General features: G+C 38.6%; 1 protein-coding gene across 4 annotated transcripts in view; it reads left to right on the top strand.

Annotated features, from left to right (window-relative positions):
* srl (sarcalumenin) overlaps positions 1-24,556 on the top strand; it is a 62,328-nt gene extending 37,772 nt beyond the window's left edge. For 2 of the 4 annotated variants that reach the window (XM_060840644.1, XM_060840645.1), the window contains exons 4-8: positions 1,003-1,098; positions 7,453-7,485; positions 11,715-11,831; positions 17,682-17,915; positions 18,907-24,552. In XM_060840644.1, coding sequence (XP_060696627.1) covers positions 1,003-1,098; positions 7,453-7,485; positions 11,715-11,831; positions 17,682-17,915; positions 18,907-19,718 — 1,292 coding nt within the window. In that variant the 3' untranslated portion in view covers positions 19,719-24,552. Of the gene's footprint in view, positions 1-1,002; positions 1,099-7,452; positions 7,486-11,714; positions 11,832-17,681; positions 17,916-18,906 lie in introns of all 4 variants that reach the window. The other 2 variants (XM_060840641.1, XM_060840643.1) reach the window with 2 other exon arrangements.
* The last annotated feature ends 84 nt before the right edge of the window (positions 24,557-24,640 follow it).

The raw sequence follows: 24,640 nt of genomic DNA on the forward strand, positions 1-24,640 counted from the left end.
GAAAAATGTTAAATAAAGTAGATGAATGCAAGTCAGCAGTTAGTAGATTGTTTCACAATAAAAGGTGCTTGCTCCAAGAAATTACAGGAAATCCTTCAAGAATAACATCTGGTTTCAGGAGTAAGAGAAAACAATGAAATAAACCAGTTTTATTTGGATTGCTTTATGTACAAATGTATTACAATCTTCTTTGTTCAAAAAAGGCTGATTTGAATGAATTATAAGGAATATGCAAAAATACATAGAATAGAATCCCTACAGTAGGGAAACGGGCCCTCTGGCCCAACAAGTTCACACCAACCTCCAAAGAGCAACCCACCCAGACCCATTCCCCGACCCATTTACCCCTGACTAATACACCTAACACTATGGGCAATTTAGCAGAGCCAATTCACCTGACCTGCACATCTTTGGATTGTGGGAGGAAACCGGAGCATCTGGAGGGAACCATGCAGACACTGGGAGAATGTGCAAACTCCACATGGACAGTCGCCCAAGGCGGGGATCAAACCCAGGTCTTACCTCTGGTGCTGTGAGGCAACCATGCTAACCACTGATCCACATGATGCCTGATCTTTGTTATTGATCAGTTGTATTATGAAATAAAATACAGGATATGTAAACATTATTTTGTTTTACTTCTCATTAAGTTAGTTTTTGAAAGTTTATTTAAAGAGAAGAGGGGACTCTAATATAGCAACCTGTTAAGCAGGTAATTGGGATTAATTGATTAATTGACTGGATAGATAGAAAAGGGGAACAAGGGTGCTTGTTGCACAATGGTAGTGTCCCTACCTCAGAGCCAGTATGCCTAGGTTCAAATCCCACCTGCTCCAGAGATAATACTATCACCGAAAAGGTTGATTAGAAAGTATCTACAAGACTGAATAGTTAATGAAGTAAATTCCCTAAGAAAGGTGTCTTGGCTTTTCTCTTGTTTTAGATCTAAATTGACATCAGTATCCTCTACATTCATTTGTCTTCTCCCCAACCCCTCACTAGGTGTGCTGCAGCGGTTACGGAAGATATACCACAATGCCATTAGACCACTGGAACAAGCATACAAGTACAATGAACTGAGGCAACACGAAATCACAGGTAGGACAAGAGGAAAATGCATATGAACATTGGATGAAAGTCTGAACTTTGACTGTCTCACGAGTTGATAAGAAATGATACAAAGTTAGGCATACCATGACCTTCAATAGGGATGTAGAGGAGTAGCAAACATTATAAAATTAAATTTGTAAGTAATGCAGACCAGAATTTCAGCTATACAATTGATTGTGCCAAAAATAGAACTTTGTCACCCACAAAATGGCTGTCACGTCATTAATATTTTATTAAAACAAATTTTCTATTGGCCTTTATCCCTTTATATAATGCAACCCTTTTTAGCACCTGAAGTTAATACTATTGAATGAAAATGTAGTTTATTGTGCAAGTTTAATATAAATGACAGTGAATTCAAGCATTGTTGTTTTAGTTACAACTAGTGAACACATCATGGAGCTAAAGTCCAGGAAAGTATCATTACAGCGATAACAGGTCTTAACAGTCAGGCAGCTCTGCTATCATGTTAAGTGGGATGTCATTGACAGGGTGAGTTTAACTCTTTATTTCCTCTTAGATCAGAGGAGACTCGGGTTGCTTTGTTAAAATGTTTGTTTATTCATACATGCATGGGAAATGTACATATCCCAATGGTGTACAGCTCAAATTTTTATGCAAGAACAAAAGTTTAGACTATTTTTACAGGTAATAAGCTTCCAATGGACTATTCTACAGATAATCATTTGCAATCAAAAAGTTATACATATACATGCCTCTATGAATTTGCATAATTCATGTTCCAATTTAGTACAAATGACTATCATCCATTTATGTTCAAATTAATACATTTATTTTCAAACTAATACACATGATTATATTATTCAGTCATATTCTTGATCATGTTCAGATCTGTTAGTAGTACTTTGATTATCAGTAAACCAATACTGAATTTTTGCCTTTCAGTCCCTCTTTTTGTCTTTAACTGTCTATTTTTCCTTTCATTTGTGTTTGGTAATTTCAAAATATTCATCATTGTTGAATCATTTAACCGGTCCATCTATATCTCAAAAGGAATGTTTGTTTAAAAATCAGTCAACTCGAGGTTAGCAAAAGCTTGCTTATGCCCAGATCCAAGACCTGGCTACTACATTATTCATTGATTCTAAAGCCCTGTCTAACCAATGTGTTTAAGATGATTATTGCAGTATATTAGAAGGAAGTTGTTGCCAGTTACAAATGAATTTCAAATGAGATTATTTGGGATATAACTCCCCAGTGACCATTTTGTTTAAATATCTATCAGAACTCATAGGGGTGGTTTGATTCAACATTGAGTGTATTTGGGCCCAAGTGGGTTTTGTCACTGATGCTATTGTGACATAGCCCTGAAGTGTGAAGGAGCAACAATATAGTTTAGATGGAGGAAACCTGTGGATGGCTACCAGAAAACATCCAGAATTTTGTCATGTGACTCTCAAAGCCTCTCACCAGAGAGGGCACACTGTAACTCTTCAAAGACCTCAGGTTCTTATGACCAAAGCATTTGTCCATATTGTGGAAAATTTAAAAATCTCACACCAGGTTATAGTCCAACAGGTTTTAATTGGAAGCACTAGCTTTCAGAGTGCCACTCCTTCATCAGCTGGTTGTGTCATCCATAGTGTGGGGGATTGCGAAATTAGCATTCTATAACACAATGCTAAGGAAATGCTCATTGTTAAAATGGACCATGTCATACCACTCCTATCTAGCATTCTTAGAACAGCATTGGACTTTAGTCTGGATTACATATTTGTCTCTCAAATGGAACTTGAACTCTCAACCTTCTGACTCTGAAGTGTGAGCACTACCAACTGAGCTCACAGCCAACACCCAAACTGACTGTTTGTTTGTTTGTTTAGATCCCATTTTCCACTTCTGATAAAGGATCTCCATGGGACATTAATTTGTTCTTTACTTATTCTCCTGCTGCACTACCTTTTTTAAATATTTGCATTTTGTTTTATTTTTATTAATATCTATAAATCTGTGCTACTTGCCATTTGAAGTTGAATTGAGTTTGTGCCAATAAATAGTATTACACTTTATTCTGCAAAATATCAGTTCCAACCAGGACCGTGTGATGTGGTTGTCACAGATGAAAGTATTAGTGAACCTGTTCATTATCACTCTAGCTATGGGAGGTAGTCCAAGAATAATCTGACAAATGTTTGCAGTCAAAAGACTTCTGTTAAAGTAGCACTCAGACATGATGATGTAAGGATATGTACTAAAGTGCTAAGACATTTGTTTCAACCATAGACACACATTTTCACCTCTCAGTCCAATCTTGCTATTGCTCCTGTGACCAGTTCCGTTGATTTCTTTATTATAAATCAGTGTTCAGAACTGAAACTGTTGAATCAAGTAACAGATCTGAAAGATTTTTAAAATGAAGATTAGGAATGATTCAGTTCTCTTGGTGACTAATGAGGGTGAAAGCATTGGGTGAGGTGGCACTGATCAAGAAATGGCTGCTGCTGAGTTAGCCAACATTAGTCAACATGATATGTGAACTAAAGTTGTTTCATTATACTTGGGCTGGGAGGAAGAAAGGCATGAATTGTTCCTTTACAATTTTACACATTGGAAAACGCATATAGTGTCAAAGAGATGTACAGCGCAGAAACCGAACCTTCGGTCCAACTTGTCCAAGCCGACCAGATAACCTAACCTAATCTAGTCCCATTTGCCAATACTTGGTCCACATCCCTCTAAACCCTTTCTATTCATATACCTATCCAGATGTTTTTTAAATGTTGTTATTGTACCAGCCTCCATCACTTCCTCTGGCAGCTCATTCCATACATGCACCACCCTCTGCATGAAAATGTTGCCAGATAGGTCCCTTTTAAATTTTTTCCCTCTCACCTTAACCTATGCATTCTAGTTCTGGATTCCCTTACCCCAGGGAAAATATCTTGTTTATTTACCCTATCCATGCCCCTCAGATTTTATAAATCTCTATAAGTCACCCCTCTGCCTCCAACACTCCAGGGAAAAAGCCCCAGCTTATTCAGCCTCTTCTTGTAGCTGAAATCCTCCAGCCCTGGCAACGTCCTTGTAAATCTTTTCTGAACCCTCTCAAATTTCATGACATCTTTCTGATTGGAGGAAGACCAGAATTGCGCACACTATTCCAAAAGTGGGCTAACCAATGCCGTGTACAGCTGCAACATGACCTCCCAACTCCTATACTCAATGCTCTGACCAATAAAGGACTACATACCAAACATCATCTTTACTATCCTATCTACCTATAACTCCACTTTCAAGAAACTATGAACCTGCACTCCAAGATCTCTGTTCAGCAACACTCCCCAGGACCTTGCCATTATGTCCTGCTTTGATTTGCCTTTCCAAAATGCAACACCTCCATATTTATCTAAATTAAACCCCATCTGCCACTCAGCCCATTGGCCATTCTGATCAAGATACCATTGTACTCTGAGGTAAACTTCTTTGCTGTCCACTACACTGCCAATTTTGGTGTCCTCTGTACCTCTTTTGTTCACATCCAAATCATTTATATAATGACAAAAAACAGTGTATCAAGCACCAATCCCTTTGTATAGATATTGGATGGAAATCTGAACAGTGGCTGTCTCTCAAATATGTCACCTGTGGCAAAATTCTTTAAAAAAAGGTTAAACATATACTATTGATGATTAACAGGAAATTGAAGGCATTGTAAAATCTACATTCTAAATAAGTGTTATAGACCAAGCCAGAACCCCCCAAACATTTCAAGAAAGTAGCCTAGACCCTAACATTTGCTAATTGTTTTAAACAGGTGTAATGTGGATATTCCAGGAGGGATGTAATTGGTCAAACCATGTAGTTTTAAACAAAAACAATTTATTTTCAAGATTACTGTATGAAGCGCAAATAAGAGAACAGAATACTAAATAACTTAACCTATCCGAGACACCAACAGACCATTCCAAATTAATGATGTTCCAAATACTTGTAGCAATCCCCATAAACACCCATTTGCACAAAAGGTAGGAGAGTTATCAGAGGGTACCAGCCTGAACCTGCTTCTTTGGGTCCAGCAGCTTCACAACTACCTGACTGGTTTGGTCTGGCTATTCACTGAAAACAAATATTAAATCAAACCAGGGAAAAGCTGAGCTGGGAAAACTGATCACTCCCCTTTCATTGTACAAGCCTTTTTTTTTAAAAAGTGAAAGCCTTTTGCCTCAGGTAGTATTTGTTAGCTATAATCAAACTGGCCCTTAAACCCATCCAAACCTAAACTTTTTGAGGTCAGTGTCTTTTATGACCCCTCCGAAAAAAAAACCAAGGACAACATAACTTTGTTAAAGGAGCAGCATTGTCACACAAGGCACTAGGTCTTCAGTTATGCACCCATAAGAGGTAGTAGCTCTGCTTTAAGCCTTGTTTTGTGATGTAATTTACTTTAATTATTGATAAACTTCTTAATGCTGTCTTCATGCAGTGATCAGCCTGAATTGTCTTTCAGCGGTTTGGAGACCCAACAGACAAGCGGACTATGGGTACCTCCTTTATTGGGTCAAATACCTGAATATTGAATTTTAAATACTCGAGAAACTGGGAATACACTGAGATAAATAGAATAGCTGTCGGAATTGCTTGAGCAACTGAGAAATTTCTACATGCATGGCCAGAGGCTGCAACAATATAATGAGGGAAATTATCGGAGACTTTCACATTGCACATTCTAAGAGGGTGTGAAACACGGCAGGAACATATTGTGCTGGTAGACAATTTTTAAAAAAATAACAAACAGCCCAATTTGAACTTGTTGAAATATTTCCATTGAATCCAGGTGGATTACCAGTGGTTTACGTGTCATGGCGATGGGGGAATACCTGCAAACGTTCCGGCTCCTGACGCCTATTCTGTCGCTTTGTTTTTAGAAAAGTGCGGCTCTGGAGAAACTGAGACTCTGCACAATGTGCTACTTTCCACAGTTAGATAGTCTACAACTCTAAGGGCCAGTAGTGTGGGCTATGCACAGGGCCATCCTGAAGCAGACTCTTGCTCCATTTACATGACATCAGTCAATTTATCATAAGACAATCCCAGCTCGTCAACATACTGAAGAGATTTTTGTGCCGTAGGCATTTTCCTCTTATATTGCCTTTTGCTCATGGCTTTAGGCACAGAGAAGGGCCCAGGAGTGGTCGGGCTATATAATCACTATTTTAATGTTTAGATCCAATTGCCCAGGGATATTCTCGATTCTGCTTTAGACGATTCATAACCCAGTCTGATGAATGGCAATAGGCCAGTCAGTTTAAAATTGCTCATGATTCATCTGCTGATGTCATGCACCAATGCCCCGGTTGCAGTTTTAACCTGTTCTTCTGAGGAGGCGAGAAGGACAGTCACTGGGAACCTGCAAGATGGTTCTTTCAAGATAGAACTTGGAATCCGATGACATAAAATATCGGTCAGTGCCCCATTTAACTGGAGACGTGCGTGGGAAAGCATTGGGAACTTTAAACCAGGCCAAATAAGTGGAGATTGAGTCATAGATTCAACGGCCAAGCCTTTTCACGAATGAAAAAATTCTTGCAGATCCCAGGCTGAGGCATCCTCCCAGGCTGCAGGCATCATCCCATTCCTTCCAATCGCAGGCGTCGTCTCACCGTCAATAGCCAGTTTTTTTCGGGGGGAGGGGAGTGGAAGTGAGTTAACTATCTGCAGGTGAGGTCTGAAGCCGTTCCAGTAATATTTCCAAAACCGTACAATGCTAAGATTCTGTCAGTCTGACGCCCATCTTGGATCCATCCTCAGGCGACTGACTGTGTGGAGTTTGCACATTCTCCCTGTGTCTGCGTGGGTTTCCTTAGACAGTCCAAAAATGTGCAGGTTAGGTGAATTGGCCATGCTAAATTGCCCGTAGTGTTAGATGAAGGGGTAAATGTAGGGGAATGGGTCTGGGTGGGTTGCGCTTCGGCGGCTCGGTGTGGACTTGTTGAGTCGAAGGGTCTGTGTCCACACTGTAAGTAATCTAATCTAATCCAGCCAAACCAGCACCACCCCCCTGCCAAACTTCTCCACTCACCAACGTACACCATTCCTGGACCCCGTTAAAATCAGGGCTAATGTTTCACTTGAATAACTGTTCAATCCAATACTGACTCAAAGTAGCTCCTTTGAGGGGAACAAAACTCAGACTATAGAAGTGATAAACACACAAGCTGTACATCTAGAACGGATTAGCATGCTCTGAGTTATCGGCTTTCATGTGTTTCACATTTTGTTGTCACCATTTCTGCTTCTCTCTTTCTCTCTTTACTGATTTCATTTCTTTCCCTTTGCTTTACTCCACTCACTTTGCTTTTTTCTTCCCCTCCCGTCTAACAGCCTACCCAGGACGTTCCATGAACTCATTCCAAGGTTGGTGACATTGTGTGCCTCTTGCATGCTCAAGCCCAGCCTTCTAACTGTTATGGGGCCAAAAGCAGTAACACAACTGAGCAAGCGTGCAACTAGGCTGAAGAAATGCCTTTGGAAAGGGGCCAGAAATTAATCCTTCGGCAGCCCTCAGCTTCTGCTTGAATCGGGTTCCATCGATCACATATCAAGACTATTCCTGTACTTCTGTCAGCTCCACTTAAATTCATGCTCGCTCCTCCGCCCCACTCCCCCAACCAGAACTTCAAAGTACACCAGGATTTAGAAGCGCCAGTACTTTGATGTTTTGGCCAAAAATTGAATAACATGGAAAAATCAGTTTGCAATCTCTCAATATTTAGAAGTATAGTTAACGTCCTAAAACTGGACGAAACAAAGAAAGTTTGACTATCAATGTAGGACTTGTGTTTAACTCCAATCTCCCAGCGTTATATCTAAATGTACGTAGGCAATTCGTAATAGCTCGAAAAAAAATGTTTTTGGAATAGTTTGTTCAACTCCCTGATTCCAATAACCAAACATTAATTATTAACGCAATCGAGAGCAACTTCGCCTGCGATTTCACGGAAATTGGAAGAGGATTGAAGATGTCAGTATGGGTTTGAAACTTGTAGAACTAACCAGAACCTGCATGTACAAACTAAACGTGCCCTCTTCCACGAAAGGCAATGACGGGGATAGGGTTAACGTACAAGTGATCTGGTTGGTAGTGAGGGCGGATATAATAGTAAACTGAACTGCTCCAGAAGTCCAGCGAGAATCGGCATGAAGCACGTTGTTAGGGAGTGTACATAAACCAGTACTATCTTGAGTGTTTGATGGGACAGTTTGGATAAAGTTTTAATCTGCATCTAACCCATGTTAGACATGTTCCTGGAGAGTTTGATAAGATGAAGATTTACTTTGAATCTAACCCAAGCTATATCTGCATTGATGGAGTTTGACGCTAACAATAGGTTACAAAAAAAGTGGAATAAATTACATTACAGTACTACCGATTCACAGCAATAAGAATAAAACTTTAAATGTTGAATTCGAATACCACTGATTATCACAAATGTGAGGCGCAGCAGTCTCATGCATAAATACTCCGCTCATTCTAAGTAGCGTTATCCCAGAAGCATGAGGGACAAAAACACACTGGAGAAAGTTGTGCTCAATCCATATTCTGATGGTGTGATACGGATTTGATGTCGTGTTTACTAATGCTCACTCAGTAGCAGCTGGCAAACAATCCGGCCGTGCATGTACCTTTTACTTTGCCTTTCCACTTGAAGTTGGTGTGTAAGTGCACAGTTATTGTCTGCCTCACTTCCTGGGGACAATTTGCCCATGTGGATCCAGTACAAATATGATGTATATAGGTTGAACTCGGAGTCAGTGTATCAGTAAGAAAATTATTCGACACCTTTCGTAACAGGTGCAACCGTCGGCAGGGTTCTCGATTGGAATCCTAATAAAAACATCAGCGATTTCCTAGCTGTGTATCTAAGTATGCTGAATTGCTTCGCTGCAGCAAATAAAAACCTGAAAATGAAAGGAATGGAAGGGACACCTATAAAATAACCCGCCTGGGTTATGTACTAGCTTCACTCAAGTCAATTTATTTAAACCAGGCACAGACGCATGAAAATTCTCCGTGGTGTTAGACAAAATATTGGGGAATGTTACTCTTTAAGTTGTTCCGAGGACGCTGAAAGAATTGGGGTCAGCTAGTGATGTTCCATGTTTGAAAAAAAACGCTTTTGAAAATTGCTACTGTATGTTTGATTTCTGTGCTGGAGACTAACTAATGCATTTCCGCAGAACGAGAACTTTGTTCTGGTCGAGGATCTAGACATTTACTTTCTGAAAATTTTTACCACCCCACCCACACATCTGAACTCTTCAAATACAAAGATTCTCAAATTTTGAAACGGTGGATTCGACAGGGATTCTCATTCATAGCCGGACATATTAACAACACGTGAAACTGGTGTGAAGGATTTGCAATGTTCCAGAGATAGAGAAAGCATGATATTTGCTTTTTTATTTCTCCAATGAGATTTTACGAATAGACTGAACATAGACAAAAATACCTTCACGGATGATAACTATCATCATTCCATCCCCTACATCCTTCACAGCTCAGCTATCAGGACTGGTGTTCTGATCCAGGCTGGATTCAAGTTGATCTCACCGCTTCCGCTTCTCCTTCCCCATCTCAACTTTTGTTTCTTTTTCAGTCTTTCTGTTTGATTTTGCTCCCCACCTGGTTCTGTGTTCCAGTGTCTGCTTTTTCGTCGTGTTCTGATTCAAAATGTCTGTTGTCCTCTCGCTTTCAATGTCTCTTTGCTTCTGTCTTGTTTCTTCGGTTTCCCGATATTTTGCGTTATTTTAGTACTGTTCTTTAAGTTACTCTATCCACTTTCTGTGCATTTTTGGGATGACTCATCCGTTCTTGAACTTCTAGACTAATATTACTAAAACCTAAGTAGGAAGTTTAATCATAGACTGGAATGGGCAACGTGATCCTATGTACTAAAAAAAATGCGGGGATGCTAGAAATCCGAAACAAAAACAGAAATTGCTGGAAAAAATCAGCACGTCTGGCAACATCTGTGGAGAAAAAGCAGAGGTAATGTATGGGGTCCAGTGACTCTTCTTCAGAATTGCCATGGTTTGGAGATGCCGGTGTTGGGCTGGGGTGTACAAAATTAAAAATCACACAACACCAGGTTATAGTCCAACAGGTTTAATTGGAAACCCTAGTTTTCAGAGCACCTTTCAGAGGAATGGTTGTGTCATCTATATTGTGGGGGATTGCAGAGTTACATTGTACTTTGCTCAAAAACTACATAAATTCATGTAAGACTCTGATTCTAATCTAAAAAATTAGTTAACAGTCTAAACATTATGGTACAGACAACAACACACAGGGGGCTAACACCTTCAATACATTATCTGGGCTGACACCAATTGTTAAAGTTAACTGGAGAATGTAATTTAAAAAAAAGTTTTGTGATTTACAAGTGAAAAAAGTGAAATTATCATGCATAGTCTAACAGATAAGAGACTTAACAATCAAGGTATTTTTCAACGTATAATTTCACTGTAAACATTTGCTATAAATTCTGTGTCTTACAATCATGTACTCCACAACCATCTGATGAAGGAGGAGAGCTTGGAAAGCTAGTGCTTTCAATTAAACCTGCCGGACAATAACTTGGTGTTGCGTGATTTTTAAATCAGAATTGCCAGAACTGTTGAGCTTTTCCAGCAATTTGATTTTTTTTGTACTCTCCGTAGCAATGCTCGCTTTCTATACCTCAAACACTATTCATAGCCATCTGGTCAGGACTTGGCACTAACAATCCAGTCAATTTAGGGAATTATATCAGAGTGATTAGTTGCCCAGGTTAACAGCTTGAAAACAACAAATGCTGGAGATCACAATGGGTCAGGCAGCATCCACGGACAGAGAGCACGCTAACGTTGAACACTCATCTAGCTTGATCTCCAGCATTTATTGTTTTCAGTAAACATTTCTACAGGTTAACAGCTGTCAGGCGATTTTCAAAAATAGATGTTCCAATCTCTCAAGTTCTTGAACGGATGGGTTCACATTGAGATCCATATGCCTAATTTGATAACTTGGTTCTCCTTTAGAGATTCAGTCATGTATATGAAAGGAAGAATTTGTATTTCATGTCCAGAGAAGATAAGTTTCGCAGCCAATTAAGCACGTTTATAACCTAGAGTTATAATGAGGCGTCACACGGCAGCCAAATTACCACAGCAAGGTGTAATAAATAAGAATGTGATAATAAACACATTCTGTTTACAGATCCTGAGGATTAGATATTGACTGGGTGGGGGGAGATCTTCTGTGTTCGTCTTCAGAAAAGTAATGTAGGATATTTTATTTTCATCTATGATGATCAAATAACATATTGTTTTAAAGGCTCATCTTAAAGACACTACTTATGCTTTGGGGTATCTGGGAAATTTCTGGACAGGGACTTGAACGCATAACCTTGTGACTCAGATTAGGATCTACTACTAAGACAAACCTGACCCCATTAGTTTCCATTGTGATTTGCACCTACTTGCAAAAACTATTTGCATTATCAACTGTTTGGAAGAAGCTTCTTTTAGCTTCACAATATGGCTTAGTTGTGTTACAATGAATGGTTTACTGCTACTGTATGTAAGAATTGTTGTGTTTCCAGATGGAGAAATTGTGTCAAAACCAATGGTACTGTTCTTGGGACCATGGAGTGTTGGGAAATCCACCATGGTCAACTACCTCCTGGGACTGGACGAGAATATCTATCAGCTTTATACAGGTAGGAGCAAATTATTGCAGATGATGGAAGCTGAACTGAAAACAAAAAATGCTGGAGATCATAGCAGGTCAGGCAGCATCCATGGAGAGAAAGCAAGCTGACATTTTGATCTAGATGACCCTTCATCATAGCTGAGATCTGATGAAAATCAGCTCTGATGAAGAATCATCTAGACTCAAAACATGAGCTTGTTTTCTCTCCATGGATGCTGCCTGACCTGCTGTGACCTTCAGCATTTTTTTTGTTTTTAGCTTTACACAACTAGTGAGACAGGGAATATGATATAAGAGTAGACCATTTTACAACATGATGAAAGTGAGGACTACAGATGCTGGAGATCAGAGTCTAGATTAGAGTGGTGCTGGAAAAGCACAGGTGGTCAGGCAGCATCCGAGGAGCAGGAAAATCGACTTTTCGGGCAAAGCCATTCCTGATGAAGGACTTTTGCCTGAAACATCGATTTTCCTGCTCCTTGGATGCTGCCTGACCTGCTGTGCTTTTCCAGCACCACTCTAATCTAGACTCTGATATTTTACAACAGGAGTCTGCTTCATCATTCAGCAGAATTATGACTGATCTTGTATGGTCTCAACTCCTCTTTCCTGTCTCCTGCCCCCAACCCCACAAAAAAAACCTGGACTCTCCGATCTATCAAAAATCTAATCCAACCTTGATTAAACTCAAATACCTAGTCCCCCTTGTTTTTTGGGAAGAAAATTCTATTGACCAATGATCCAAGAGAGAAAACATTTCTCATCCTCATCTTAAAAAGTGAGACATTATATTCTTAAACATTGTCCCTCAGTTCTAGAATCCCCACAAGGGGATACATCCTCTGGGTTTCCCTTCAAATATCCTGTCGAATTCCCTTCAGGTTCTGTATGTTTCAATAGCAGTCACTCTCATTCTTTTAAACTTGGGTTCAAATTTATATTTTCCCACATTGTATTCTTGTGCAACTTTTTGTCCACTTGCTTAGGCTGTCCAAATTCCTTTGCAGATTGTCTACTTCCTATTGACAACTTACTTATTTATCCTTGCATCGTCATTAAATTAGCTACGGTGCATTCAATCCCTCATTCGAATCATTGGTATAGAATGTAAATAGTTGAGAACCCAGTACAGATTCCTATGGTTCTCCATTAGCTATGGCTTGCCAAACTGAAAAGGACCTGAATTATTTTTTGTACTTTCTACTTCCTTTGATATGGTACTTTATCAAATGCCTTTTTGAAATACAAGCACAGAACATCCATAGGTTCCCCTTCATTCACCTTCTTGTTACTTCCTCAAATAAAATGTTACGAGAGTAGTTAAATATGATTTATCTTGTCATGTTGACTCTTCCAGATCACATTATGACTTTCCAAGTATCCTGCAATAAATTCCTTAATGGATTCCAGCAATTTCATGATGAAATATATTAGGTTAACTGGCCTATGCTTCCCTACTTTCTGAACCCGTCTTTACTTGATATTACATTAGCTTTGTTTAATTTTACTGGGACCCTTCCAGAACGCAGTGAATTTTAGAAGTTTGTAATCAATGCTTGTACTATCTTTCCAGCTACTTCTTTTTATATTGGAGGAAGCATGCTCTCTGCTTCTGGGGACCCGTCATCTTTAGGTCCAAGGAATTTCCAAACATCTTTCCTCTGGTTTAAGTCTCTTCCTCCTTAACACCTTTTGATTTTTCAAGTCTTTTTGGGAAACTTTCTAAGTCTTGCACAGTGTAAACAGACACAAAATACCTGTTCAAGACATGAATCTACCAATTGTTCAGACTCACTCAAAGAGTGCACTAAATGGAGTTACTCTTTTCCTATTTAAATAAAAATAGAACTTCTCAATGTATTTTTATATTACTGGCTAACTTTCTCTCATGCATTGCTTTCTCCGTTTAGTAACTGGTTCTCCCTTCTTTGCTCATTATTAAACTGACCAATCTTTTTTGCTAATCATTAACATTTGTAACTACCTTTAATCACCTAATTTAGCAAAGGATGATGGATCCTTCTCAAAGACTTCCTCATTGAGACGAATCTTTGCTGACTTGTAGTGGTACACTATCAAGGAGATATTTAATACATCTTTAATGTACTAATACAGTTTCCCAGTTCACTTTAGTTAGCTCTGCCTTCATATCATTATAGGTTTCCTCTACTTAGGCTTAAAACATTAAGTTTAGAATCAACATTCTCCTTTTCAAATTGTTAGAGAAATTGATTTAGTCTAGCCTTATATTTCCTACAATTCAGAGGAATGATCGGTGATTTAAGAAATGTATAAAATTATTAAGGTTCTGACAGGGCCGAGGCAATGTTTTCCTAGGAAATGGAAATTCTGAAATTAAGAATCGTTGTCTTGGAATAAGTGGTTGGCTATTTAGGATGGAGATGAGAGAAATGCATTTAATTAGAGGATTGTGAATCTTTTGAATGTACTCAATACTCAAGATAATTGTAACTGCTTAGTTTTGACTAGATTTAAGATAGAGGTTTTTTAGTAGAAGTTTTTGGGTTCTAAGCAAATTGAGGAATATGGGGATAGGGTAGGAACATAAATTTGAGATAATAGATCAGTTATGCTTTTACTTAATTGTGGAGCTGCCTACTCCTCCTATTCTTTATGGGTTTTAGACGTATGACAATGACACTCAGCTCCAACTTTATAACATTTATTAAAAAAACTCTATAGAAAACAAAAGAACTGCTGTAAATCAGAAACAGAAATTGCTAGAAAAAGCTCTGCAGGTCTGGCAGCATCTGTAGAGAGAAAACACAGTTAATGTTTCAGGTCCAGTGACCCTTCCTCAGAACTACTAGAAATTATTTACTTTACCTTGCGCTCATGCTTGGAGAAGGAGAAAAATGTGCAGAAGTAAATTGATCAACCTTTCAGTGAGGCAATATGCAAACTGAAATCTCCACAGAGCTGGTCAACTAAGTGACAGGAAAGCCCAGAGCAACCAAACCGTACACACAGGTTTCTTTCGGATACTGGAATCCAATTAGGAGATACCAATGCTCAGAAACCTTGGTACTAGTTAATCAGTTAAGTATAGAACAAGAGTGGTGAGAAAATTTGTAAATTGAACAAATTTTTCAAGTACTCCCTTCTATAGCCATAAATGAGGATGTATTTTAACTTCAAAGCACTTCATAGAACCATACAGCCCATCAATTTAGTTGCATTCTGTTGCTATTTCTCCACAGGCCTTCAAGTTTCTTTTCCTTTCAAAGTACATACTCAATTTTATAATTGAATCTGAAATAACTCCACAGAGGCTAATATCTTGTCACCAAGTCACCCTTTATCTACACATGACAAATTCTTGACTATAATACTGCCCCATTCAGAGTTAGGTGCCAGAATGTCAGTACCTCTGACACTCCTTTTTTTATTTGCCAGTCAGGGCTCCTTGATTGGGCTGATTATCTGGTCCGATCAGGAAATTCATTCTACGAGATCCACCTAGCTGACCTCGTTACAGTCATTACATCTCTTTTGCTCTAAGTCAGAGGACATAGGTCAGTTCTTTTTCTTGGAAAACCACCAAAATTGTAAGCTGTTTCTTCAAGCCAGTCTTCAAAGTTTGGACTTTTTTTTTCCGTCAGATCATTGAATAATGGGTGGTACAGAGCTGTTCTTGTATGTCGAATCCCATTTAAATTTTTAAAAATTAGCAAATTCCCTCTTAGAAATAATGGCCTATTATCTGTAGCCAACATTTCTGAACTCTGTTGAAAAAGAAGCATGCAACTTTTCTATCATCACCCCAGTCTTTGATGGACCCTATGCAGATCCAACCAGTCTGAGTGGGCATCCACAATGGCTAAGAACATTGAACCCATGAAAGGACCTGCATAGTCAATGTGTAACTGAGTCCAAGATTTACCTGGCCATTCCCACAGATGTGAGGGAGCTGCTATCAGTCATTTGCTGTCCTCATTTACATTCTAGGGTACCACCAGTGGTGTATCTGCTAATAGGAGCCAGCTCAATGCATCTGCATTTGCTACTTGGCCTCTGGGTGTGTTATAACTTGTAATTATTAACACTTAATATTAGAACCCACTGTTGAATGGGGCCTGATGCTGTGGGCAGGCACTGCCCTTGTACTGTTTAAGAGGACCAACTAAGGGTTTGTAATCTGTGATTTTCACAAAGTTAGATCCCTAGATGTATTGGTGGAACTTCATGACTCCAAATATGACCGTCAAACCTTTTTTTCTATCTGGGTGTATTTATACTCTGTAACAGCCAAAGACCTGGATGCATAAACTGTTGTTCAATCTTCTCCATTGGGTCACCTATGAGCTATTACCACCTCGATGCATTGCACGTCAATACCAGATCTTTTTTGGGACCAGAGTGTGCCAACATCTATGAGGATTATAGGTGTTTGTTTTTACTTCTTTGAAAGCAAGGGCTTGTCTATGCGACCATTTTCAAGGCTGACATTTTTTTTAAGGAGCTAATGCAAAGATGCCAGGATGGATTGCCTGATTTAAGTATGAAATTTCCATAATAATTTACCAACCCAAGAATTGACCCAAGCTCCTGGGCAGATGTGGGAATTGGGGCACCTTTGATTGCCCTCACTTTATCTTCCAATGAGCGTAACCCAGTCTTGTAGATTCTGTAGCCCATGTAGATCACTTGGGAAGCCTGGAATACACAATTTTCCCTTCTCAGGTCTGCATCTGCCTTAGAAAAAAGCCCTTAGAACTATATCTAAATTCTCTAAGTGTTCTGTATTAGATTTAAGATGTCATCCATGTAAATGGTGACCTGAAGTAGACCTTGTAAAATGTTTTCTATGGTCTGTTAAAAAATTTTATAGGCTGACATTACCCCAAATCCCACTCTCATTGCCACTGAAATAACTCCACAGAGGCTGGTATCCCTTAACTAAGTCACCCTTTATTTACACATGAACAGTCCTGGACTATAATCTTGCCTCATTCAGAATCAGGTACCAGAGTATTAATATCTCTGACACATCTTATTTATCAGCCATGGCTCCCTGATTGGAACAGATTAACAACCCCAGTCTATGAGGTCCAACTAGCTGGTCTCATTACAATCAATCAATATAGAATCTGTTTCCATTATCCTTTTACAGACTGTGTTTCAGATTGTAAGAACTTGGTTGGATAAAATCAATACATGTAGTACCTTAAGAATGTATTACTTGTTCAACCATTTTAGTGTTGCAGTCTATTTCTTTAAAAATATGGTTAATTATCACTTGTCACATTGATATTATCTCTATGGCAAATAACAGTTTTTTTGATTTAAACAAAATAAAGCTCAGTCATGGCCACAGAAATCTATAGGTAGCATTTTGAATGGCCAGTGTCACTGTATGCAGTGTCAGTCAAAAAGGTGCAAATGCTGCCCGCTATTAGGAGGCAACAGGCAAATGTTTCCTGCGGGTAGACTTTCTGAACACTTTACTGCCTGAACCTATAGTCGAGGATGCATTTCCCCCAGAACACTGAAATAACCTTCCTAATCAGTAGAAACTTAGAAATACTACCACCGCTTCAACTCCCTCCAGAAAATACAATGGAGGATGGAACAACTGTGATTATCAAGACCAAGATATGATGTGTTGTGATGAATGCAATGTGAACTCTGTTTCTCTCTTCACTGATATTATTCTAAAGACTGAATATTTCCAGAGTATTCTGTTTCCAGTATCCACGGTATTTTGCTTTTGTAGATTTTTGATCAGGGTTGTGTGGCAAGGATAACTAAATGGAGTTGAGGTGCAGATGGTTGGGTAGGTTTGAATGGTCTGATGTCCCTAAACTTCTTACATTCTCTATTTTGCTGCCCATAGGTGCAGAACCAACTACATCAGAATTTACTGTTTTGATGCATGGGTCTAAGATACGCACAGTGGAGGGAATTGTCATGGCTGCTGATAGTACTCGGTCTTTCTCTCCCTTGGAAAAGTTTGGTCAGAACTTTCTGGAGAAACTTGTTGGAATTGAGCTCCCACACAAACTGCTGGAACGAGTGACAATCGTGGACACACCTGGAATAATTGAAAACCGCAAACAGCAAGAAAGAGGTAATAATAGGAAGTCTGCTAATATCTGCTGTGATGACTCACTTGGGTGAGGTGTGATATGGTTGGGGAATTGTATCTAATTCTAGCCTCGATTTATAGGATGGGATGATGGTGGTGTAGGGAGGGAGGGGTTATGTTCAAAAGCACCAGCATTCAACCAGAATGGGCAGCTATTAACTGTGAATGGCACAGGTTACCTTAGAGAAATGGGAATAAATCTTCTGGGTTCTCAAATACCACTGGTTAATACAGTAGATCATAGAGGATACAGCCAATCCTAGCCTGGCTATCCTCTGATACTTTAATACAATAGGATTGATTTCACATTTAGGGAATTTTAGTGAAGACTAGCACTCAAAAATAAAGTGCAGGTTGTGAACTTGTGGGGACTGTACCCTCAATGCTTCCAGTAAATGATGTGGTGATTAGGAAGGATGGGGCCTGATGACTGCTCTCTACTGTATTACATACAAGACAATGGTCATAGAATATGAGAGACAATATTTAGATATTTTATCGTGCCAGGGTATTTTCCAACATATAGCCGATCTAATTTAACAGATGAAGTACTTCACCAATGTAATAGTCTATGATTGAAAAAGTAACTAAATTGTGCTGTCAAGTACTTTTGTAATAAGTGCTGGTATTCAGGGAGGTGACCTAGGGAGTGTTGGAGAAGGCATTTAAAAGTGGAGCGAGAATGATGGAGAGTAGGAAATACTTAATAGGTCAGGTAAAGGAACAAACCTTAAAATGGAACAAAAGATTATTCAAGAGGTTGGCTAGAACACATGAAGGGAGTTTGAAAGCGATACTATTAAGGAAGAGAGGATTTTCATTAAATTCCCTATAAATAGTACATAGAGGGATTTGTACCCCCTTCACCAAAATGATGTATTGCTACTCCAAATGTGGTTGTAACCATTCTAGAGACCCATTGATATTTCTATATTTTGAAATAAGCTGTTTCACAATTTTCTACCTTTCATAGGTTATCCCTTCAATGATGTTTGCCAATGGTTTATAGATCGAGCTGACCTCATATTTGTTGTGTTTGACCCTACCAAACTGGACGTTGGATTGGAATTAGAGATGCTGTTCCGTCAGTTGAAGGGTCGTGAGTCTCAAATCAGAATAATTCTAAATAAAGCTGACAATATCGCCACTCAGGAACTGATGCGAGTCTATGGAGCTCTCTTCTGGAGCCTGGCACCATTAATCAATGTCACAGAACCACCAAGAGTCTACGTTAGTTCTTTTTGGCCATATGAGTACCAACCTGATACAAACCAAAACCTATTCCTGAAAGAAGAGGTCTCCCTCCTGGAGGATCTCAACCAAGTCATTGAGAATAGGCTGGAGAACAAAATTGCCTTCATCCGTCAGCATGCCATACGTGTGCGCATTCATGCCCTTCTTGTGGATCGATATTTGCAGACTTTTAAAGATAAAATGACCTTCTTCAGTGATCCTGAGCTGGTCTTCAATGAAATATTGGAAGAACCAGACAAATTCTACATCTTTAAATCCATCTTGGCTAAAACCAACGTCAGCAAGTTTGATCTTCCCAATCCTAATGTCTATAAAGATTTCTTTGGCATTAATTCCATTAATACTTTCAAATTGCTGTCAGCACAGTGCTCATACATGGGAGGATGTCTGCTGGAGAAAATCGAGCGTATCATCACCCATGAGCTTCCTGCTTTATTGGGAACCATCACTGCTGGGAAAAACCCATCTCTTTCATCCTGTGATATCACTGGATGTGGAGTAACACCAAAGAACCGATACAGAAAGCCCTGAACAAGGAGCTGTTACATTATTCATGGGTGAAATAGTTTATGTCTTATGTCCAAGAAGCCATGGTTCATTAACCCTTTGAGAACTGAGCTTTCGGCATCCAAGAACCTGTTGTATACCTTAAAAGAACATTAAAACAAACTTTTATCAAATCTGTACCATATATAACAGAAAATAAGGAATCACAAGAAATGTTTTTCAATGAATAGCATTCTCTGAACAAAGATGTACCAACCTGGTCATTTTTTGATACAGTTTGAGATTTATAAAGGGCTCAGAGGGTTAATTTATTTGCAATGTGGCAAGTGGTTAGCGTGTCTCAGTGCATGTTTAGAATAGAGCTTTGACGGCACTTCCGCCTGTTTGGAGCATGGTGACTCCCAGTTCTTGCTGCTAACATTTTGTTCATGTACCTTTTTAATTTCATTCCCTCCCTCCCTCATTAGTTATTCCTTGTCACATTGATCTGCTTGCTGTGTTTAAAACACTAAGTTTCCACTTTCACCCAACCTATTCTCTAGCTAAGTAACCAAGTTTCCCTCTCTTGCCACACCAGATCATTGGATCATCATTAATTCGAATGTCAAATTATCCACAGGTCCTGAAAGAGGCCATACATGCTTTAAAATGTTCAATTACAGACCTTTTGGAAACTTAGCAACCATTGCTTTTGGTTCCACTGCTGAATCATACAGATTTTCTCAGATGTCTGTGCTCTGAAGTAGCAAACAGAGAGTAAAGGGCATTGGTGAGTAGGAAAAAAAAACTATTACAAACACAAAAAACAGACTTTTACTTTCACAAGCATTAGTTGTTTCATGAATGTTTATCCCAGTCCTGGCATAAGATTATAGGTTGTGGCAAACTTAAAGACAATTGGATTAGTTGTCTTTTCTCCATTTTTGTTCCATTCATTTTTTCTTTCAATTAATCATATTTGAGCTGCCAAACATAATTGCCTGTGGAGTGGATATACCAAGTGCTTAAGACTGTTAATCAGGACTCATGCAGTCACTCTGCATTCAGTGTTTCTTGAAATACTTCACTATTCTGTATTTACATGATACAAGCATTCTGCACTGATATCTGTATGATGTGTTAATGAGTTTAATCACAAATGGTTTTGAGGTGCAATCTTATGGTTATTCAGGTTAGAGGATGACTTTATAAAGTTCTTAACTGCACACAAGACAATTTTGAAGGTGAAATGTATTTGTTGTAGGTCTAGAACACAGCACAGCTAAGATGAAGACTACTCTAGAGATAATAAGATTATTTGTTGTTTCAGCTTGCTCTTTTCTCCATTTCTTTTAAACTCACCTCCCTTTATAGTTTGCCCATTCATCACTTGGGTTGTTAATCTAATGTAGCAAACTAATCCACATCATGGTTTCCCTCCATGACCTATAGTTATGGCACATTAAAAATCTCACATCATCTCCACTCAATAAGTTTCCACTAATATGGTACTGAAAACAATGACTCAGCTGTGGGAAATGAAGAAGTTTCATTTAATGGACTAAGAAATCAATTGAAACAGAGAAATGTGCACGTAAGTAGAAAGAGAGAGACAACTTTGATAAGCGTGTTAAAAATAGGCCTCAGATCAGTGGGGAATATTATGGTATTTGTGTAAAAGTGACAAAATACTGGTTAGTTGCTGATCACTCAGAACAAACAAATTTCAGTGGCTTGTTAATAAAAGCCTGCAGCATGAGAGAATTTCTCTTGGTCAGTCAGATTGAATCTTGGACAGTCAGATTCAATTAGCAACAAACTAATTTTTCTGAAAGGTTTCATCTTGCATCTTACCCAATTCTCAGCAACAATGCAGCTGGGTAGCCAGAAGTGAGCTTGGGCAACATAGCAGGTTAAAACAATGTTGATTCATTCAGTCAGTGGAAAACGATGATCATAAGGGATCTAATGTAATATTCAATTGGGAAAATGAAGCAGTTGAGATGAAGGTTCTGCAATGCCCCAGACTTTGTTCAAATATACCCTGCATTACAGTACAATCTTCTCTATTATTTTAAATTACTGGTGCTAAAATTCTAAGAGGTGTAAAAGACCTAGCTGATGATGATTTGGGGACTGTTGGTAATGTATTCTGTTAGCAATCTACATTTATTTCAAAACTATATACTGTACCTACATTCTTCCTGGACAATGACAGAATTTATATAATGACAGAGTGTCATTTGGCCTGTTAGTTGTGATGGTAACTAGCCAAGTACAAATCATACAGCATCCACAGAACCTTTTAAGGATGGAAAATGAAGATCATTAACGATCTGATAATGCTAACTCTGACCTGTGAATTCTGGATCTTGGTGAAGTATGACAATTTGGCCATATGGTTTAGATGCAGATTTGGAGGCATTAGGATTGTTTGGTTTAATTCAAACAGACAAAGTTGTACATTTTTAAGCTGTGAAAGATATGCTGTTTATAACTATACTTTGCCAGAAAACAGTGCATTTCCTGTATGCTGTGCGTTTCTTACTGTTTGGAGAAAACCCACTTCTAAGCAAATGATCTCTCAAGATAATCAAGATCAACATGATCAGTTGCATGAGTGCATGTTTTTGGTGAGAGGTCTTGCCCATTGGAAATATACTGGGGCATTGTGACCAGGGACTGCCATAAGTTTAATGGATGCAAAATTGTTAGAAATGCACATTTTTATAACTTGCATTTCAACCTTCTAATTCTCAGTGTCCTCATGCCCCCAAATAAATTCATGTTAAAAATTTGGATTAACTTGGCAGTAAGAAAATTTATGCTCCTTTGGCTCAAAAATGAATCATACTGTTTTGAACCCAAAACAGCAGGCTTAACGGGGCAGGAGGCGATCAGCTAAATCAATAAGGGGAGTTTACATCTAGCATGGGGGTGGGTTGCATGTCAGTTTAACCATTTATGGCAGTTACAGTGCCTATTTAAAGATTTAATTTGGCTTCTAGGGAATTTTATTAGATTGAACCTGAATTTTGGAATTAATCTTTTCAGATGGTTTGATTGCAGGCAACGTCTAAAATCCAAAAGCTTAGAAATGTCCTAAAACCAGATTTTTGCTGTTGATATTCAGGTTTAGCTACACAATAAATTAAAGAATAATGCAGTTTGTAGACAATACAGGCCCTTCTAATAAAGCTAATTATCAAACACCACATTTTGTCCTTCAGTTTTAGTTTTCCCGAGTTAGTCTCTCACTTAAATTTGCACAAATCAGATCTATTTAACTGCAAGTTAGTTCCATTTAATACTAAAAGATAGACTTGCTAACAATTCAGTTCTTTAGAATAAAATGTATTTTTTTGTGTACACTAACTCAGTTCTCCACCTGTCATTTTCTCTGGAAACTCCTAGTTGTAGCCCACTCGCCTTTGTAAAGTATTTGCAAAATGTTTTTCTGCTCTACAGAGTACAGAAGTTTGAGTCAATGCGGAAGCCTGAGGAAATCCACTAATAACTATTAAAAAATTAAGTCTAAAATTACTGATCTGATGCCTCAGTCAGTTGATGCACCATGCACATTTTCACTGGTAAACCAAGCATTTATTACGCATTCATAATTGCCCTGAGGTGGCGAAGGTGAGCTGTCTACTTGAATTACTGCAGTCCTAATCAATGTGACCTGTAGACTGTTGAAGGTGGAAGAATCAGTTTTGGTAATTCTCTGTTCTTGGATATGGTTATTGATTTGAACATGAATGTGAACAACCCAAATGTGAATGTTGTCCGCCTCTTCCTGGATGCAAGTATCTGTGTCATTGTCTGAGGAGTTGAGAATGATACTGAACACTGATCATCAGCAAACCCCACAAGATTGCACATCATGCAAAGGTAGAGGTATGGTACTTGATGAAGCAGCTACTTTCAGAAGTTAGGACAGGACTGATGAATTTATTTGTATTAAGTAATTCCAATACAACTAGGTTCAAGAAAAATAAAAGTACAGGGAAACAATTCTTCCATATATAAGTGCTTGAGACTTTCATAGAATCTTCCCACTATAACTTCAGCAGGAGATTAATCTAAGCCTTGGAGAAAAACATTCCACTGATCTGTTGCTTGTTAGACTGATAGTGTGGGAGAACACCATTGAAATAGTATTCAAAGAATGAGAAATATATCCTAAAATTTCAGATAAGCTTGCTGGCAAGATACTGGATTAATGCTCCTCCTCTTGCTGAGGTTGAAACCCTAGCAGTACTAAGAATATTGAGGATGCAAGTCTTGTACTCCTTACCTGGGAAAGAGATGATGGAAATGTTGATATGTTAAATAGACTCCTGTAATTGACAAGGTAATTTTAGTATGTTATGAACTCTACAGAGACATATAACTTTGAAAAAGAGATTAGTTTCCCACTGGTCATTGGAAGGAACCAAAAGGATAAGATGATACATTTTAAATGTTTATTGTAACAAAGTAAAATCAATATCAATTAAACATTAATTTGTCATATTAATGGCCTGTTAAGTAAAGAACTACTTCTGCATTAACTAACTTACCAACATAACAAAAAGAGATGTTTTGAAACACTTTCACTGTACTTCGTCATTCTGGCAGATATATAATTGCATAGGAACTGCTCTACAGTCACACCTGGTGCTCCAGCAGATTTAATATTACCGACGTCAGGTTGAAATTTCTAGTTGTCTTCAACAATTGTTCCACTACCAGTAAGAGGTTTTTGGATCTGATTATCACCACCAAGACAGAATTCATTCACTCCTTGTTCCTTAAATCTTCAAGATCTGCTCTGTTCCCTTTTAACAAAATTTTTAACAAGCGTCCTGTTTAATTGCTAACATGAAAAGAATAGCCGGTTTGTCCATTGCAGTAGCTTCTTTGTCTCTATCTCAAATAGCAGCTTTTTTCTCTGTGTGTGTGTTGGTGTCAATATTTGTTTAATC

The sequence above is a fragment of the Hemiscyllium ocellatum genome, chromosome 20 (genome assembly GCF_020745735.1).
Source record: "Hemiscyllium ocellatum isolate sHemOce1 chromosome 20, sHemOce1.pat.X.cur, whole genome shotgun sequence".
Taxonomy (NCBI): Eukaryota; Metazoa; Chordata; class Chondrichthyes; order Orectolobiformes; family Hemiscylliidae; genus Hemiscyllium; species Hemiscyllium ocellatum.